The sequence below is a fragment of the Poecilia mexicana genome, unplaced genomic scaffold (genome assembly GCF_051168715.1).
Source record: "Poecilia mexicana isolate PSO_F unplaced genomic scaffold, ASM5116871v1 scaffold_9, whole genome shotgun sequence".
Lineage (NCBI taxonomy): Eukaryota > Metazoa > Chordata > Actinopteri > Cyprinodontiformes > Poeciliidae > Poecilia > Poecilia mexicana.
Genome location: NW_028263378.1, coordinates 1,702,168 through 1,714,907, shown reverse-complemented (window position 1 = coordinate 1,714,907; position 12,740 = coordinate 1,702,168). Strand labels below are relative to the sequence as shown.

The window sequence follows — 12,740 nt, the reverse complement described above, 5'->3', positions numbered from 1 at the left end:
CTGTCTCGGTGAACGGACCTTAAAAAGTCTTCATAGGTGTTGAATTCATCAATCTAAAAATAAAACCTTAATTGTTGTTAAAATCTTAAAGAAGTCTTAAAAATGATGATTGATGCATGAAACACAAAACCTCAAAGTCAGTCTGCCAACAAGCTGCAGGTGTTTTTAGTTTTCACAGGCTTTGTTTTATGATGCTTCACTACAAGAATCACATAAAAAACTCATGTTTTATGTTCAACTTGTTGCTAACTGACATGTTTTTATTTGGATCTTAAATTTGATTCCAAGTGATTTAAAAAAAGACTTAAAGTTTTGAATTGATCTTCCTTTCAGCTGTAGCAGTTCTGGATGATGTGTCTTAATAAAATTAGATTTTATTTCTCTTTCCATCTTTTCTTAAAACTGACCCCAGGCTGTTTTCTCTGTCGTTGCTGCAGCTGATTCCCAGCACCAAGAAGCTGCTAGCGGAGGACTCTGGTTTCTTCTTCTACTACTCCCTGCTGGGGAACGACATCACCAGCGAGCCGTTCCACAACCTGCTGAGTCCAGACTTCGAGCCGGAGCGCGCCTCCGTGCGCATCCGCAGCAGCACGCAGGCGCTGCAGGCCTTCCTGACGCAGCAGTCCAGCCTACAGGTGAGCCCCCACCTCTGACCGAAGCGTCGTGGCGGCGGCCGGTCCTGACGTCCCGCTGCGTCCGCAGGTCCACCTGTGCTGCGGGAACCGCTCTCTGGGCAGCAGCGATGTTTCGCTGTCCGCCCTCGCTGCCGCCGCCGCCACCGCCGACCTAGAGGCCAAGGGCGCCACGGTGGAGGGGGCGTTCGTCCTGCAGCCGCCGCCGCGCAGCAAGCTGCCGGCTCTTCCTGCGGAGCTGCAGCCGACGGTGGGCGTGGCCGTCACCCTGAGGAGGGAGGAGCCGGCGCCTCAGGTAGGGAAACGCCACAACGCTGCAGGAAACTGAATTAATGAGTTACTACAACGTTTCATTTCCCTCTGGATCAATAAAGGATTTTTGAGTTTGAATTGCTGTGATTAGGCATGTCGTGTACCGGTACCGGCCCGGTGAATAAAACTGGGCCGAGATCAGCATATTCATTTCCATCTTACTGCCATCTGGCTTTATTTAATAGAATATGAAATTATTTAATAAGGAACAGAGCTTATTAATAAACATGAACATTAAAACAACCATTTAATTCACACACAAAACTACAAGAAATATTTATAGTGCATCAAAATAGCAGCTATAAAAAGCACTAAAATAAAACATTTAAAACATTAATTCAAAGTTTTTATTTAGAAGTTTAAACATCAGTTGTTTACTGCTTATAGTTTTACTTAATATTTAAAAATCCTCCTGGATGTTTTACCCTTTTTATTGATTTTACAAATCAGACATTAGCAACAAAATAAAAAAAAATTATCGGAAAAAAAATACAAAAAAACTCTTAATGTCAAAGTGAAAACTGATTTCTACAAAATAATAGTTTAATAAAAATGTTTAACATAAAGCTGCAAGAGTTCAGCAGGAAACTGATGGATCCACTGACTCCCTGCTGGGACTGGAGGGGTGTGAAAACTTTTACAGTAACTTATTGTAAGGTTAAATAATTTTATTTAATTGTCATGTTTTAGAAACTAGTTTTCACTTTTTTTCTAAATTATTTGTCAAAAATGTCTACTTTTTTCATGATTTATTTCTAAATCAGTAAAAATGGTAAAACATCCAAGGGGGTGAATACTTTCTATGGAGCTCCTCAGAGTTGTATTTATCTGTGTAACTGTCAGATTTATTAGTGTTTTTTAATTTAATCCTGGAATCGTTTCTGGTTTATTATAGTCCTGTCTTCTTCTTGACGGCCACTAGAGGGCAGCAGAGTCAATGTTAAGCTGAATTTGGCAGAGAAACAGTTTTAAATCTTTAACTCTGTTGTTATCTGTTGTTTGAGCTTCATAAAGATGCTGAAAGTATTTATGATGAAATAGGTGAGAGTTCAAAGGTTAAGTTTTGTTTTTTTATCTGGGTATTTTAAATATTTTGTGTTTTTCAGGTTTTGAGGGGAAAGGATCCCAGCAGAGCTCCACCTCTCCCTCCTGCTGTCGCGCCGACCCAGAAACCTGCTGCTTCCCCTCCTCTTCCTCCTTCTTCGTTCCGTACGGAGAGCGAGGCGGAGAGTCTGCTGGAGGAGCAGGAGCTCGACAGGAAGCTGGCGGGAGGTGATGAAGGTGATGCTCCTCTTCGTCACCCTGAAGGCGCAGCGTCCTCCGTCAGCGTCTCCGCTCCCAAAGTGTCCATCCCGTCCTCCGCCCATCACTACTGCTTCTCTCTGGACCTGCGCAGCCTGGCCAAGCTCGCCACGCCATACCCCATCGCCGCCATGCTCAGGTGGGCTCCCAGTCTGACCAGTACCGCCGCTGGTCCTGCTCCCAGTCTGACCAGTACCGCCACCGGTCCTGCTCCCAGTCTGACCAGTACCGCTGCCGGTCCTGCTGACAGTCTGACCAGTACCGCCGCCGGTCCTGCTCCCAGTCTGACCAGTACCGCCGCCGGTCCTGCTGACAGTCTGACCAGTACCGCCGCCGGTCCTGCTGACAGTCTGACCAGTACTGCCGCCGGTCCTGCTCCCAGTCTGACCAGTACCGCCACCGGTCCTGCTCCCAGTCTGACCAGTACCGCCGCCGGTCCTGCTGACAGTCTGACCAGTACCGCCACCGGTCCTGCTCCCAGTCTGACCAGTCTGGGTTGCTCTCCAGGTATTCGTACCAGTTCTTCGGCAGCTCGGCTCCCATCATGACCAGTCCGCCGGTGGAGCTGCAGAGGAACATGGAGGTGTCACTGCCGCAGTCCTACTGCGCCTTCGACTTCGCCGCGCTGCCACAGCAGCTGCAGGACACCTTCCGCAGGTAACACACCTGTCCTCAGGTAACACGCCTGTCCTTATCTAGGTTCTTCTCTGAGACACATGGCAGGTTAAAATGTCTTGTATTAATTAAAACAGTAATTTGGCCTTAAATACGTCAGTCACAATTCTTAAATTACTTCTTAATTGCATCAACACGTTGCATCGTGACGTCATGCAGGTAAGATCCCGCCCCCGTCTCCCTTCTGGAGGGCAGAAAGCTGCTAGCTAATGATGTATAGCATTGGTTTTAGCTGCTGAGTCTTGCATGTACGCCTGACATAAAAAGAAAAAACTATGCAGTGCTAATTGTCAACACTACAACAACTAGATAACGAGGTAAGGAAGAAGTTTTAATGCAAAAAATATATATATATATTGAAGGAGAGGAAAGTAGGTCAGTTATGCTAGCTTGACTATGAGAACCTTAACATGCTGCAGAATTTGGTGGGTTTGCATGTAAAAGAATTGCATTACCTGGCGTTGCTAGCTGCGCCCAGCCAGGTGTTTGGCTGCGTGTTGCCATGGCAACACGTTACCATGGCGTTGCTGTTCCAGGGTTCCTCTAGTGGTGGAGCTGTGGGACCGCGGCTCCTCCAGCAGAGACCAGCTGCTGGGCTCGGCCTCCATCCAGCTGCACCAGGTGTTGAGCTCAGAGAAGACCCGGCTGGGCCCGGCGGGGGACCCGGGCTGGAGGCAGACCCACCAGGACCGGATCCCCGTGGTCCACCCCCAGCGGTAGGGACGCCTCCGACAGACAGACAGACAGGCGGGTCGCCTGGCGGTTACTAACGGCGGTGTGTCGGTCCTCCAGGCCCGCGGAGCGCGTGGCAGAGCTGAGCTACGTGGCGACGCTGGAGGATCTGGGCTTCATTAAGGCTAAAGAGGTTCTGGTGTCGGACTCGATCCAGGTGGGTCCAGATGGTTCTGAACCTAGTTCAGTGGGTCAGCATTAAGACTGCAGCTGACCATTATTTTAGTGATTGTTATTCTGACGATTGGATTTAAAACAATCAGGACGTCCTCAGGTTTTTCATTTATGCTTTTTTTTTTAAACATTAGAAATAAATTAAAGCTGCAGTACGTAACTTTTATAAAAAATTAAAAGAAATGCATAAGAAATAAACATTTTATTGCCTAAAATGCAATGACATCATTCATTTATTCAAACTGCCACTAGAGGACGTCCGGGTAGAACACTGACAGACGAAATGTAATTTATCATAAATGCAAAACGTTTTATTGTAGAGTTTTGGCTGAATTACTGCTCAGAAAATTCTGAATATGCTCAGAATATGGATGGATGGACGGATGGACGGATGGATGGATGGACGGATGGATATTTCTTTTTAATCTGGATACATCAGTTAATGAATAATTGATTGCTAAATTAGTTGACTTTTATTTAAATGATCGATTACGATTCATTTTTTCATCCCTGATCAGCTGAAGACTATAAATACAAACATCTTCAGTCCATGAGGAACAAAATTCCACTGAATAGTTTATTAAACATGAGATGAATGTAAAATAAAAAGCTTTTATTTTATTATACTTGATTTCATTACAAAGTTTCCGTTCCTCTGAGTTTTCCTTTATTTTTCCTCATCATGTCTCTAGGACGAATGTCCCGCCGTCCCTCAGTCGTCTTCTCACCCAGCAGCGCCCAAGCCGTCCCTGCTGCCGCCGGCCCCCCAGGGGCCCGGGGCCCCGCCAGCCCCCCAGGCTACCAGGGACACCCTGGAGTACCGCGCGGCCCTGGAGCTGGAGATGTGGAAGGAGGAGCAGGAGGATCTGTTCGACGATCAGGTAGAAACAGAAGAGTTAGCTCTGTTAGCCGCTAGCTAGCTGTCTGTCCAATCAGGCGTGTTTTCAGGAGTTTTAAAATGTTGCAAAAAAGAAAAATTCAAATTTGCGTAATTTCATCAGAAATTATGCTTGAAATTAACAGAAAGTAGAGGTTGCTAACTAGCATGCAGCAAACGTTTCAGAATAAAACGGAGTCTCCTCTCAGCTGGAGGTTTTGTGCCTCTGGTAAGGCTCAGGTCCACCAGCGGGTGGGAGCGATCACTACATCAGAACTTATTCAGTAAATGTTTCCATTTCCTGTTTAGTTCATTAAATCATTTTCCAAAAAGCCAAAAACCACCTCAACCGAGCAACAAACGTTTTTGGGGAAATTGAAAATGAATTCAGTTTAATTAAAGCTGCAGCAGGTAACTTAAATATAGTTTTTGTCACCATGTTGTGACAGTTTGGTATGAGATAATCTGTGAACACTGTACCAACTAGAAACAACCAATCAGAGCCAGGAGGCGGGTCTTAGTGTTGTCAATCACCCTGCTCACCCCAAGCCTCCAAGGCAAATGTTCAAATCGATGTTTCCCATTTGCACAGTTAGCAGCGTGTACATGATAATGATTGACAGCGCTAAGCTCCTCCTCCTGGCTCTCATTGGTTGTTTTTGGTTCATTTCTTCAGACAGCAGATCGATCTTTTCAGATTATCTGTCTATAACAAACATTAACAACATGGTGACAGTTTTAACAAATATGTAAAAAACATATTTTTAATAAAAGTTACAAACTACAGCTTTAATTGAAATTAACATTAAATTCCCGACCCGAATAAAAATATCTTAAAATATGTCAACAAAAGAATAAAGTTGATCTTTTTCCTGTAAAAACTCAGAACTTTCCACATTTTCTAAGTTTTTCTGTTTTTAGTTGGTTTTTACATGAAGACAGAATTTCATTGAGGATGGAGCAGAAGAAGCTCAGTAAACAGGAACGTCTGGTTCTGACCCGGTGAGGAGTTCTGGTTCTGGTTTAAAGATGGCGGCGGTTCTGTCTGCAGCTGAAGCAGAAGGAGCTGCGGCACATGCAGGCGCTGGCGGACGAGTGGAGGAAGAGAGACGGAGAGAGGGAGGCGCTGGTCAAGAAGAAGGTCAAGAGTTCATCTGATCCGGTCCTGAACCAGTTCTGGTGGTTCTGATCCGGTTCTGATCCGGTTCTGGTGGTTCCGCAGGAGCTGGAGTTTAACCTGCTGGAGGAGAAGCTGCAGAAGACGCTGTGTGACCTGGAGAAGAGGGAGAAGCAGCTGGCTGAGGCGGAGCTGCAGGTCAGGCTGATCAAATCTGATCAATACGAACTGAAAGTAATCGATCATTTTTAGATCATCTTCAGTGTTTACTGAAATGTTCTGACACCGTTTGTTTAATTTTTCCACAACTACCTCACTTCTTTAAGGGACGTGTCGTGTTTCTGGTCTGAACTCTTTGTGTTTAATAACTTCCTGTGGAAATCCTGATTGTTCTTCAGTTTCTCCTGAGCCGCTTCAGTCGCTGCAGCTCCACCTAGTGGACAGAAGGAGCCTAAACAGGCCACACAAACGGTTTTTCTTTTTACATCTGACCAAATAGTAAAGTTTCAGCCATGATTAGAAATAAATAATTAAAGGGGATGCTGTGTAGCGTCATGCTGACGCAGCGTCTCTGTCCTGGTGCAGATAAATGTGAATATTATTGATAAGTTCAGTTTTGTATCGATGTTTTCCAGCCTTTATTTCTGTTAGTTTTCTACTTCCAGCCAATGAAAACACATTTAAGATCATATTTTTAAAAATGGGTTTAATAAACTGATTAAAACCCGTTTAGAGGTTCTGAGTCTCATCAGAACCAGATTCTGATTTATTCAATCAGAGCCTAAAACACTCTTTAGTAATTTCTTGGACTTTTTACTGTAACTTGAGTAAAAACATGTTGAAGTATTTTTAATGGAGTTTATTTTAAATCTGACGTGGTTCTGTTCCTCTGCAGACTCAGCGTCTGCAGCGGGAGCTGAGAGCCGAACACGACCTGACCCAGAAGGAGCTGCAGGAGGCCAGCAGGCGGCTGCAGAGGGAGAGCGACCACCTGGTGGCGCTGGAGAGGGAGAAGGTCCGGCTCATGGAGGAGGAGCGTGGCCGGCTGCTGCAGCAGGTAGAGAGGTGCCGGTTCTGCTGGTCCATAACGGCCTGGTTAAACTCGGTAACGTTCTGGTTCTGGGTCCAGATGGCGGACGCAGAGGCCCGATACCAGCAGCTGCAGAAGGAGTTCCAGCTCTACCGGGAGCAGCAGAACCAGCGGCCCGAGTTCAGGCTGCAGGCAGAAGTCAACCTGCTGGCGCTGGAGAAGGTGACCCGACCCGACCCGCTGGCCTCTGGGTTCATACCAGCGGTTCTGCTGCTGCGGTTCTGCTCTGACGGCTTGTTTCTGTGAAGGTGGAACTGGAGCGGAAGCTGGAGTCGACCACCAAGTCCAAGCTGCACTACAAGCAGCAGTGGGGCCGCGCGCTGAAGGAGCTGGCTCGGTTCAAACAGGTACCGCCTCCGCCGGGCCGGAGGTTCTGCCTGCTTCTGCTCAAAGGTTAACCGAATTCAGACAAGATGGCCGCCCTGCGCGAGATGACATCACTGAACGATGTCATCACGCGCAGGGCGGCCATCTTGTTTGACAAGCAGCAGACATGGAGATCTATGATAAAATATCAGAATAAAGTTTATTATTATGACTAGAATAAAGTTATGACAGGAATGCAGTCGCTCTGCAAAATTTAAATGAAACAAAGTTTTATTGTTGCAGCAATAAAGTCATAATATTAGTAAGATGAAGTGGTAATTTTATGAAAATAAATGTGAAGTTGTTATTTTTACGGAGGAGGAAATATTTGATCAGCATCAAATTCTGATCAGCAGAACTTTGTGGCTCTTCGTTCGTTTCAAGCGGATCGGGTCGGGCTGAATCCTGATCCTGACGTTTCCAGGATCCTGACCGGCTTTTCTCTCATTTAAACGTTTTTCTTGTATTTTTAAGACGTTTTTCTGGTAAATTTGTGTTTTTATTCTGCTAATATTGTGACTTTATTCTCAATGTTAAACAATCTTGTCTCATCTTTCCAATAATCACTTCTCACGCGAGGGATCATTACGATAAAAGCCAATTTATGAAAATATTTGTAAAAGAAAACAAACTTTGTTTTATTTTTTATGTTTTTGGTCCAGCTCTGCTCTGAACTCGTCAGATGAACTAATAACTGTTCCTGACAGGAAGCAGCTGGAGAACCCGACCCAGATCTTCCTCCTCCTCCTCCTCCTCATCTCTCCCTCCGGTTTCTCACATCCTTTATCTCCGCCCCCTCCGTTCTCGTCGTGGTTGCAGAGAAAACACGGGGTGATTTATGCGTCTTTACGGGTTTCGTCGCCTCCTGCAGATCAATCTGCAGCAGCGTCTCTGTGTTTACTCGGCCGGTTCTAAACTCGTCTGTTTGGGTTTTCTCCTCGTCGATTTGTTCTCGCCTCCCGTTTCGCTCGGCGGATCATAAAAATTCCTGAGGAATGATGTTCTTTCCGCGCCGCGAGTCGAAGCCCAAACAGCGCCGAGGTGTTGGGTCAAAATATTGGGACACGGACCTGGAGTTGTTCTTTTCTGAGGGAAAATATTGGGACAGGCAGATGAAAGATGTGAGGCTCACAGCTAAATTTGGTGTTTTTAAGGCTGAGCAGGAGGTCGGGTCGCTTTAAAAGCTGCTTTTATGAACAGAAACATAAACAAAGATATTTTTATTGTAGAAAATGGAGGATTGGGCCTCAGAAACCAAAAAAGGAAACTTGTAGAATGGAACCCGTTTCTTCCTGCTGGCGGTTTAACGAGGAGCGATGAGGAGAATATTCAGATCTGTTACTGTAGATTCAGTAGAAAACAGATTAATGGATACTTTGTGGGGTTCTGTGAGGAATCAACAAGCAGTCAGTATCTTACCTCCAGTCAGGGAAAAATTACTACATTTCTCAAAGTTGTTTTAACATTTTGTATTTATCTTTAGAGTCGCTCATTGAGCTACTTAGTTTTTTCTTCTGTTTCCTGGTTTGATTTCTTGTTGGGAACTAAAATGATCAGCATAACTTTTTCTTCTTTTTATTTATTTTTTGCCTCCTAATAAGTAAATTCTCAGAATCAGCCCAACTCTTTCAATACAATTAAAAGAACAAAAAGGTCTTGGATTCTGGGACAGATGAACAAACGACAATCTGTTTTCTGATTGAAGCTCTTTAACATTTTATTCACTTTAACTCAAAACATTGAAGAATCACAGTCGTCATGTTCTGTACAACCCGTTTAGAATAAATACCAGCTTGAAGTTGGTATTTGGCAGGAAGTGTTTTTATTTTTAGCGTTTCTGTGGTGAGTGGAGGCGACGTCACACTGTGTGTGAAAGGAATCGTCTTTTAACCAGAGACAGCAGGAGAAACGACCTGAAGCTGAATAAACTGTAACTTAATTTAATAAATTAAAATGTTTCAGGACCGCCTGGGGGTTCTGACCCGTCTGGAGTCGGACCTGCAAATGTAAAAAACCCAGAATAAAAGCTCATATTCCAAATGAGACTTTAATTGAACCGTTTAGTTTTAAAAGCTTTAAATCGTTTTTCTACAGATTAACAATAAAATAATATTTATTTCACCTCCAGCCCAAAAGTTCTGACTCTTCTGGTTTATTGGGTCAGAACTGCCAGGCTCCTGGTCTGGTTCTGCTGTCGGTACCACCTGGTTCTGGTCCGCTTGTCCTTGGCAGATGAAATGTTCGGCCCGATTGTTTTCCCTGTAATTATCCAGGCAGCAAATGGACCGGAGAGAACCGGGCCGGGTCAGCACCAGGAGTTCTGTTAGTTTTCCCATCCAGACCGGGCCGGCTGCGGTTCTTCTGAGTGTCACCAGAACCCAGCGCCTGTCGGCCGGTTCTGGGCCGACCCGTTTGGGTTAAACTCGGTTATTTGACAGAAAGCTGCTCCTGTTATTATTATTAAAAATCATATTTAAATAAAAATAATTAAATGTTATTGATTTAACTGACAAATTAAGTAGATTATTAAAATCTATAATCAGTTTCGTAAATGCAGGGAAGTTAAATCAGGTAAATATTGAAATAATTTTTGCTAATTGATTGAAATATTTGTGATTAATTGCAGATTTTGTATCATAACATAATAATTAATGTTTATATTGTTAAAAGCTCTTTGGTGGATAAATTCACTTCATGAGCCTTAAAACAAATATGATCAAAATGATTAAGTAGCAGAACTCATCGTATTACCGGGTCGGGTCCAACCCGACCAGAACTCTGAGCAGAACCTTCAGGCTCTGGGTTTATTTCAGGCTGAAGCTCCGTTTATGGATCATATTGAGTTAAAAATGAGACCCAGATCCTCCGGGTTCTGACCCGTCATCACCCGGTTCCGGTGCCAGATCCTCAGAACTTTGTTTTTTTTCTGAGCCGTGAAAGTTTTCCTTTTATCGGATTTATGTCGTTTCTTCATTTTCCAGCTGCAGTTCTGACCCGTTGAGCCCAAACAGTTTGTTTCCGTCCTGATTGGATCGGACCTCAGAGTGGCAGCCGAGCCGCTCCGACAGCGTGTTAGCGCGGCTCTGATTTACGGGTCGTCCTGACCTCAGATCAGCGGTTCTGGTAAATCTGGCCGGGCGGCGGAGAGAAATACGACTGTGACGTTTTTATGAAGTTTTCTGTCGGCTCTCACGGCGATGCGGTTGGTCTCAGTGGATCGGATCCTCAGGGAGACTTTATGAAAATGTACAAGCAGACAAATTTATCATCGCGCCGCTCTGCGCTCTAATTAAGGACAAACACAGAGCTGGCAGCTGAACTCAGTGCTGAGGTCAAAGGTCAGAGGTCTGTTTGCTAATGATTTTAGTGGAGATATGAAGAGTCCAGATGCTAGCAGAGCTGCGATGCTAACGCTAACGTGTTTGTGCGCAGAGGGAGCAAGAGAACGCCATGGCCCGGCTGAAGAAGCAGCAGGCGGAGCTGGAGGCCATGAGGCTCCGTTACCTAGCAACAGAGGAGAAGGACGCGGTGCGGCAGGACCGCCAGGAGCTGGACGACATCAGGAACGAGATCAACAGGTGAGGAAGATGTTTCAGTCTGGAGGGTCAAAGGTCAGGAGGTCAGGACCGACGTCTGCAGGAACACTGGAGATAAAATAAATACTGTGTTGCTTTAGCGCCTTAGCATTAACAAAATTAGTGCTTTAGCTTTAACAAAATTAGTGCTTTAGCATTAGCTTATTTATTTAGCAGAGCTGAAAATAAGACAACCTGATGTGAAATGTTTTGTTTAGGACGTGTTTTACTCTGAATGTTTGTAACTCCTCCCCCACAGGCTGAAGAAGCAGGAAGAAGAGAAGTTAGGCCCCGCCCCCGCAGAGCCAGACTCCGCCCCCAGCCTGAACCTGAACGAGAGCGCGGAGGAACACCTGAGCCGCCTGCTGGAGGAGAGAGACACGCTGCTGAGGACCGGCGTTTACACGCATGACGACCGCATCATCGCTGAGCTCAGCAGGCAGATACAGGAAGCCATGAGGGACAGGAAGCTCTGACGGCCAATCAGAGGGAGACGGCCGCCACACCGGCCAATCAGACGGGGACATTTAACCTGAGGCCCATGGAGAGGAACTGAGCCTGATTCAGCTCCGTTGAGCTAACGTTACACAGAAATAAAACTTTAACTTGTAGTTTCTACAGCGTCTGAAGCTGCTCTGCTCTTTCTGATCAGCTGGGATCAATATTCAGCTGATCAGAACCAGAGCTCTGGTGTTGAAGGTTCGATTCTCGTCGACAAACAGCAGGTGAAGGTTTTTTATGTAAATGAATGTAAATCTTCCAGAAAAACCCTTCAGTTCACTAGAACAAGTCAAACTGTTTTTATTATCGGATCAAAACAAACAGGTCAGAAAATCATTTTTCTGCTAAAGCGTTTTAAGTTCTGAACCAACCCGACGTTCAGCTGTTACACATTTATATTAAAATCATAAATTATTTTACACCTTCAGATCCTTTGAAGTGTTTCTGCAGGTTGTTTGGTCGATTATAAAATGTAACGTTTCTCAGATCATGTGACGTTAATGTGATGAGCAGAAACATCCGACTCGACATGCGAAGCGTTTTTACTGCAATAATCCGTTTTCTGTCCCTGATGGAGGAGTTGGTGCCTGACAGCAGGGGGCGCTGCAGCCTCGTGTGATTTAATTTATTGTTTTATCTTTTTCTTTGGAATAAATTATTTTTGCATTAATGATGGCAGCAGGATTTTTTTTCTTTACAGAGAATCTCTTATAATTAGTTTCACAGGTTTATTCCACCAAAAAGGTTAAATTGGTATATTTTATATTTAATGTTAATAGTTAAATTTTTAGCCTGAGCTAAATTAAAACTCCAGAAAACTTTTTGTTGCAGCTGCAGAATAACTTTAGTTTCTGTCTAAACGTCCTGCATTAAAAACACAGATGCTGATTCAATAAATTCAGATATTTGAATTGATGAACAAAACTTTTCAATTTTAGTCAGAATATTTTATCAATATTGTTATTGATCAAGTGTTACTTTGAAACTGATCACAACTGTTTTTGAATCTTCAAAGTTGTATAATCAAAATACACGCATGTAATTTACTTTTTCTACATTTATACCTTAATGATAAAAGTTGCCTCTTAAACCGATTACTCATTTTCTTTAAGTGCTGAATGTCGCTAAAAAGCTTCAAACCCAGAATTATAAATAATTATAATAATTCTGGTTTTCCTGATACATCAGACATTTGTCTGCCTGAATTAAATTTTTTGCACAATCCTCCCTGAGGGTTCAGATTATTTACGGATTTTAAATTTCAATCCGTTCCACATGTAGTTCACACTTCCACCACTAGGTTGCATATAAAGGTCCAGTTTACGTTAAAGTCCAGTTTTGTTCTGAGCCGTTTATGGATCAGAAGATACAGCAAACATATTTATCT

At 44.2% G+C, this 12,740-nt stretch overlaps 1 protein-coding gene across 2 annotated transcripts in view; it reads left to right on the top strand.

Annotated features, from left to right (window-relative positions):
* The window catches only part of LOC106918991 (centrosomal protein of 120 kDa), a 56,650-nt gene extending 44,627 nt beyond the window's left edge, over positions 1-12,023 (top strand). For both annotated transcript variants that reach the window (XM_088008598.1, XM_014989102.2), the window contains 14 exons: positions 438-635; positions 703-927; positions 2,051-2,385; positions 2,754-2,903; positions 3,458-3,637; positions 3,714-3,810; positions 4,520-4,708; positions 5,756-5,845; positions 5,927-6,019; positions 6,717-6,878; positions 6,951-7,073; positions 7,160-7,258; positions 10,710-10,855; positions 11,112-12,023. In XM_088008598.1, the coding sequence (XP_087864724.1) occupies positions 438-635; positions 703-927; positions 2,051-2,385; positions 2,754-2,903; positions 3,458-3,637; positions 3,714-3,810; positions 4,520-4,708; positions 5,756-5,845; positions 5,927-6,019; positions 6,717-6,878; positions 6,951-7,073; positions 7,160-7,258; positions 10,710-10,855; positions 11,112-11,328 (2,304 nt within the window). In that variant the 3' untranslated portion in view covers positions 11,329-12,023. The remainder of the gene's footprint in view (positions 1-437; positions 636-702; positions 928-2,050; positions 2,386-2,753; positions 2,904-3,457; positions 3,638-3,713; positions 3,811-4,519; positions 4,709-5,755; positions 5,846-5,926; positions 6,020-6,716; positions 6,879-6,950; positions 7,074-7,159; positions 7,259-10,709; positions 10,856-11,111) is intronic.
* The last annotated feature ends 717 nt before the right edge of the window (positions 12,024-12,740 follow it).